The 7142-nt window shown below is 37.0% G+C and overlaps 1 protein-coding gene across 1 annotated transcript; it reads left to right on the forward strand.

The window, feature by feature from the left end:
- Window positions 1-217: 217 nt before the first annotated feature.
- On the forward strand, window positions 218-7016 carry si:dkey-1h24.6 (T-cell-specific surface glycoprotein CD28). The gene is made up of 4 exons (XM_023270545.3): window positions 218-456; window positions 1734-2051; window positions 2772-2929; window positions 6659-7016. The coding sequence occupies exons 1-4, from the start codon at window positions 300-302 to the stop codon at window positions 6770-6772; spliced, it is 747 nt and encodes a 248-aa protein (XP_023126313.2). The 5' UTR covers window positions 218-299; the 3' UTR covers window positions 6773-7016.
- The last annotated feature ends 126 nt before the right edge of the window (window positions 7017-7142 follow it).

A 7142-nucleotide genomic window follows, 5' to 3' on the forward strand; every position in this document is an offset into this window, starting at 1 on the left:
CCGGCCCGGACAGCAAAGACTAAAAGAGGAGCAAAAGTGTTCCCATTGTTGACCAACATGACCCCACATGACCTACATTTAGCACGGCAAAAAAACTCAGGTTCTCCACGAGACGGTGGAAACTTGAGAAGAAGAGGCGGTTCGCTGCCACAGGATGTTTTTCTTTTTTTGTCTCTTGGGAGGATGTGTGAGTTTCAGTCGCTGCTTCACTCTCTGTAGGAGTGCTTCAGTCAAGAGGTTATGAAGCACACGTGCATGGAAGCAGCGCTGATGGCAACGACTCAGAACTCTCTAGTCGCATGGAGGAGCTTGGGGTTTTAGGTGATGAGGGAGAGAAGCGTTCTGCTGGAGGCACACTTTCAGGCCAAGAGATGAAGATGGGATTTTGCTGGATGCTCATAATCCTCCTGAGCTGCAGGTTGTCTCAGGCGACTCCGAGCAAATGCACCTGCGATGGTGAGTCGGAAGCTTCACGACCAACACTCTCTGAGCCCATGAATCTACACACTTGTATTCAAGTGAAGGAAATTACAATTTCTGCTCGACAATCCAAGAGACTTGTGGTTACAGTGGGACGGTCTGGTTTGATTTGTGGACACTGAGGTCAGCACCATGATCAAAAGTGCAGTAAAACTTTAATTGTGTCAAAACTTAAATCAGTACTGGACATTTTAAATAATCTATGGTCTCCTTTGGTTAAGTATAGGTGCATAAAACCTGGAAAGATTACATTTAAGCAAAGATATTGCCATTTCCCTTGAGCAGGCTTTAAATCAGGGGTGTCAAACATGCGGCCCGCGGACCAAAAGCGGCCCTCCAGAGGATCTAATCCGGCCCGACTTTGCAAAGTGTAAAAATTACAGAAGACATGAACTGCAAATTGTAAATTTGTAAAACTATAGATTTAAAATAATTTCTAGACCATGACAAGTTGTTTTGATCATAAAGCAAAATACTAGATTGCTCATTGTTCTTTTGTCATTTTGTGTCTCTCTTTTGTAATATTTTGTCTTATTTTTGTTGTTTTTTGTCATTTCTTGTCTGACTCTTGTCTTGTGTTTTTGTCATTTTATTTCGCATTTTTGTCATTTTCTTACTGTTTTTGGTCATTTGGAGTTTTGTTTTTATTTATAGGTTATCATGCTCTGATTTTACTGGTCCGGCCCATTTGACATCAAATTGGGCTGAATGTGGAACCTGAACTAAGATGAGTTTGACACCTCTGATCTAAATGCTGGTTAAATACATGTATTTTGTATTTCAAGCAGAGGAATAACTAAATTAATGGAGTTATGTGCATCAACAGCTTCACATAACATGAATCACAATTGGAGTCATATTTAAGTCAGCGGATGACTCAAGTATGGCTTTGAAATGTTCTGTTTTTCATGTGAAATGTGAGCCTGGCTGAAAGACGTAAATGCAGCTCAGACATGCTGATATCAAACAAATTCCGTGTGGGGGCGGAGATGCTCTGAAATGACAGCTTTCAACATTTCAGTTAGACGAGTTAAATGCAAATAAATCTGATCTTTGCAGGAGCTGCACCTTTTAGTGAGGCAAGTTCCTTTGCAAAGGTGTCGGTTACAGTCAGACGCAAGCATCCTGGCTGGGTTTACCACAAATTAAAGTCACACTTGTCGCATCTTCGCCAAGCCACTGTTTATTCACAGATCTTACAGCGCATTGTTTGCAAGAGAATAAATAATCATTGTTGCATTTTTTCTCTCCAGACGAGTCTATAATTCACTTTGTCCCTGAAAACGGCAGCATCCGTGTGCTGGTGCCGTGCCCAAATGTGACCGGCGTGGACTTGGAGTTTCTCCTTTACAAAGACCGGGAGGTGATTTACGATGATACGTACGGGAAGGAAATTTCACATGGCTGGCTGGACGTGAAGCTGGACAAAAACAGAGAGAATAAAACTGTAGGTTTCATCCTCACTAAAGCGACAACTGAAAGCCAGGGGATCTACATTTGCACGGCCACGAGGACATACCCTCCTCCGTATAGAAAGGAAAGTGGTCAGGGGATCCTGCTGCTGGATGAACGTAAATATTCCTTCAGACGTTTCAAACAAAAAGTACACAAGCATGTCCTTAACCCTCCTGTTGTCCTTATTTAGGGGCACCAAAAAATATTGTTTCCTTGTCTGAAAAAAAATCAAAAAATTCTGCAAAAAAAAATCCCAAATTTTGAAAATTTGCAAAACCTTCAGGAAGAAAATTACAATAATTCCTTAAAAGTTTCCCTTAAAAGTTTTATTTTTTAAAAAATAAAAAGTTTGGCAAATTTGGCAAGACAAATCTTGTAAATATTTTCAAAAAAATGAGTAAAAATCTTCCAAAAAAAATCCTAAAAAATTTCTAAATAATTACATATATATCAGTAAAACTCCTAATATTTTCTTTAAGAACATTCACAAAGAAATCAACCAAAATCCAGTGAAATTTGCTGGATTCTGGTTGATTTTTATGTGAATGTTCCTAAAGAAACATTTTTAACATTTCTTTTTTTCCACCAAAAAATGTTCAGAGATTTCCCAAAAATGTTGAAAATGTGGACATCAGATGTTTCACTGTGTAAATACATATATTTTCCCCCACATTTTCAAACTTTAAAACGGGTCAATTTGACCGGCAGGACAACATGAGGGTTAAAAGAAATCATGCCTTTAAAAGATTTCGGTTCAGAAGGTTGTTACAGGACAACACGAGGGTTAACTGTGTGTTCAAACTGTCCAGTAAACTTCACAAATATCCTTTTCCCAGGATTCCGCTTCCAGAGCAGTAAACACAACAGCAGCAATATGACAGCAGAAAGACAAGATTCAAGAGAAACCCAAAGCTATCCGTGGATTTGGATCACGGCGGTGGCACTTCTCAGCACCTACAGCCTCGTGGTCACCGTCCTCGCCTTGGTCAACTGGGTAAGAGGTTTCTGAAGGAGGAAAAAGTTTGAAACTTTGCAGATACTTTCTTGTTTTTGACGCAGCAAAGAAAATTCAAGCATGTTTGGGGGGAAATCCTTTTGACTGTTGAAGCAGTTTAGAAGAAACATGTTGTTTCCTTGCTAGCGGTACATGTATGACGCATGTTTTCATATAGAGGAGGAAAAAAGTGGCGTACAGTCGGCCTCCATGTGCATTTCTGTTTCACTTTTTCCTTTTTTTTGTGCCAAAAAAGTATATTCTGTAATTTTTTACTTTTAAGGAGCTATCTTTTTACAAAACATTATGAAGAACCTGAAATTTCTAAAGAAAAATAAGTGAAATTTGAACAATATTACGCCTCAGTTTATCATTTACACATTACAACTTACAGATCACAGTGTTTCTACAAAGGAAGAAAACATTTAGTCACAGGTATCTGGAACTGAATGATGTAGTATTTTACTTTATGATGAAAATGACAAAAAAAGACAAAAAAATGACAAAAACAAGACAAAATATTACTTAAACCAGACTCAACATGACAAAAAAGAGTCAAATGACACGAAACAAAACAAAACAAAGAGACAAAAATTTGCTAAAGTTACAAAGCGACAAAAAATGGACACAAACAAGACAAAAAATGACAAAAAAAGAAACTAAAGGACAAAACCATGAGACAAACAAGTCACACAAAAAAATTAGACAAAATATTACAAAAATCACACGTAAAATGACAAAAACGAGACACAAAATGACAAAAAATGAGACAAATGACACAAAACAAAACAAAAAAGAGACAAAAAAGTAACAAAGTGACAAAAAATGGACAAGCGACAAAAACAAGACAAAAAAATTACACAAATGACACAAACAAGACCAAAAATGACAAAAGCGAGAACCAAAACCAAAAAAAGTAGACTAAGAACAAACACAAAATGACAAAAATGATACAAAACATCCTCGTCAAGAAAATTAGTTTATATTTGCATTAATTTCTAGATCTGTGTAGACCACCATACAAACTACAATGGGAACTATTAAGGAAAAGGCTCAGTTGTCCCCCTGCCTTGTAAATATATTAAATTTACACATAAAAATACACAAAAGTTGTGGCAGTGCATCAATAATAAGGCTCCACTAAACCAAACTCTATCGTACTGACTCACATTATGACGCACAATGTTCAGTGTCTTATGTATGTTTGACACCACTGACTTAGATGCTCACAGGCTTTCTTCAAGAGCCATATTTTCATACAGACAATACATGCCATGAATATTTGCGGTTTTAAGCCTTTGATGCACAACATGGGTCAAAAGTGACCCAAATCCAATGGAAAATGTGTATCTCCTGACCCACACTGCTCATCAAAGGGTTAAAAATGGTGTTACTCAAGGCGCCACAGACCGGGTTTTACAGATTTTCCATTCGACTCACATGCTTTGAGGTGTGAAAGGCTGTGAAACTGCCAGGTCAGGGGTGATTCAAGGTGCTGAAAGTGGTGCCATTTTCTGGGGCCAAACCTCAAGACTGCATTGTAAGTAGCTGATAAGTGTCGTTGTTAGATTTTCTCTCAGATTAGAAGCAAAAAAAAAACCTCTCAAGATGGATAAAAATCTACACAGACATGTCACTACTGTTCAAAAGTTTAGGGTCACTAAGGGTTACTAATCAGAAATCCAGTCTAGACATTGTTAATGTGGTAAATGACTATTGTAGCTGGAAATGTTTCATGGAATATCTCCATAGAGGTACAGAGGAACATTTCCAGCAACCATCACTCCTGTGTTCTAATGCTACATTGTGTTAGCTAATGGTGTTGAAAGGCTCATTGATGATTAGAAAACACTTGTGCAGTTATGTTAGCACATGGAGAAAAGTGGGAGTTTGCATGGAAAACATGAAGTTGACTTGGTGATCCCAAACTTTTGAACGGTTGTGTCGGTTACTTCCCAAAACATCCCCTTATTATTAATGTTTTTATTGGACTTCATCAGTTTCCTTCCTTTCTTTTTTATTTAAAATAGCTACATGGCTCTGGATTTAGCACCAAAATGGTTCTGAGCTTTCTCCCCACTGCCAGAAATTAGGAAAATGTTTGCAATTGTTTTGTGTTTATCCATAGGCCAAAGACACGTAACCTCCCAGAGGTAATGAAGCATACAAAATACTACACAAATATACAAATATAGCAGGAAATAATACAACAGCCTGACAACTTTAGAGTCATTTCAATGTCTAGACTGTAATTTTAAGTAAACATATAATATGTAGGAAGCTCCGTTTTTGTTTTTTTTTAATTTTTTGTAACAATGTTGGCTAAATTACTGTGTTTTTAATCATCAAAAAATGCGTTTTTTGACAAGTATTGCACAATTTTGGGGACACTACACTTTGCAGGGATTTATCAAATAGAGGGATACTTTAAATGGTTAAATTTGGATAACAACTGCCACATTTCTTTCTTCCATTTTTCTGCAGTCTTATTGCTCAGTGTCTTTGTTGTACTGTGTGTATAGGAAAGTATTGGCAGAATAAATGACAGAATAAAACATTTTAATCACTGAGAATTCATGCTGTATAATAACTATGCTTTAGTCAGATACATTTCTATAAGGTGAAGTTAAACTGTACTCTACACTATAATGTTTTCTCTGTGTTTATTTAAATACATGTTCCATTAATTTTCATCATTACCGCTAATATAAAGTGGCTGTTCAAGATCAAATATATGCAGATTATCTGTACATAGCACTCCCAGCTGATACTTTGAGTGTGCATAGGTGTAGATTTCAGTGCATTTGTCCCCTACAACATAGTTTCCCTCTATACCAGGGGTGTCAAATACGCGGCCCGCGGGCCAAAACCGGCCCTCCAGAGGGTCCAATCCGGCCCGCGGGACGACTTTGTAAAGTGTAAAAATTCCAGAAAAGACATTAACTGCAAATTGTAAATTTCTAAAACTGTAAATTTAAAATAATTTCTAGACCATGACAAGTTGTTTTGATACTATATTGACATTTTTCTTTTACACCTTATTTTTGTAATATTTTGTCTTGTTTTTGTTTTTTTAAGTCTGACTTTTGTCGTTTGTCTCATGTTTTTGTCGTTTTGATTATGTCCTTTGTTTTTTGTCTCGCTTGTGTAGTTTGATTTTAGTCGTTTTGTTTCGTTTTTTGCCATTTTTGTCTCGTTTGTGTCATTGGTGTAACTTTTTGTCTTGTTTTTGTTCATTTTTTTGTCGCTTTGTAAGTTTTAAATTAAATTTTTGTCAGTTTTTTGTTTTGTTTTGTGTCATTTGTCTCAATTTTTTGTCATTTTATTTCTCAATTGTCACATTGTGCCTTTTTTGTAGTATTTTGTCCTGTTTTTGTTTTTTTTTGTCTTTCTTTTTTAGTTGTTTCATGTTTTTGTTGTTTTGTTTCTTTTTTGTCATTTTTGTCTCATTTGTGTGATTTTTTTGTCTTCTTTTGTCCATTTTTTTCGCTTTTTTATTTCGCTTTGTCTCATTTTTTGTCATTTTGTTTCTTTTTTGTTATTTTTGTCTTGTTTGTGTGATTTATGTCTTCTTTTTTTCCATTTTTTTTGTTTCGCTTTGAGCCGTAATTTTTTCTCATTTTGTTTCTCTATTATGCTGTGATTTCACTGCTCTGGCCCACTTGAGATCAAATTGAAATGACTGAAATTGACTGAAATTTGCTCATTTGACTTTGTGTGCCCCAACAGATGAAGCTGAAGAAGACGGATTGCCAGAGCGACTACATTAACACCAAACCCAGAGCACCCAGGGGCAACAAGAAGAAGAGAGGGGTTCAGAATCCCATCCCACGATACTTCTGATTCCTCCACCGGATCATTTGTACATCTATTAGACACAAACAGACGGGGCGTCCTTGTAGTAGCATATTCTGAACAGGACATTTACTGAGAGCGTTTCGTGTTGTTGCTGTATTCTGTATTCCGTCGTCAACACTGTAGTCGTTCTGTGCCTACGCGGCAAAAGTAGCAGTTCTTTTTTTACACTTGTGGCTGTATGAAATGAAAGTCGAAGAAAAAAACACCCTGCAGTTCTGGTTTTACTCACCTCCTGTTTCACTCTCGAGGTCTTTCTCACACATTTAGATGTGTCATTAGAAACCCCTATCTCTGTGGTCGAAAGAGAAGGTGCTGCCTCACAGAGGGGGATTTAACCACATTTAAAGGGCTTCCT

The sequence above is a fragment of the Amphiprion ocellaris genome, chromosome 24, assembly GCF_022539595.1.
Source record: "Amphiprion ocellaris isolate individual 3 ecotype Okinawa chromosome 24, ASM2253959v1, whole genome shotgun sequence".
NCBI lineage: Eukaryota > Metazoa > Chordata > Actinopteri > Pomacentridae > Amphiprion > Amphiprion ocellaris.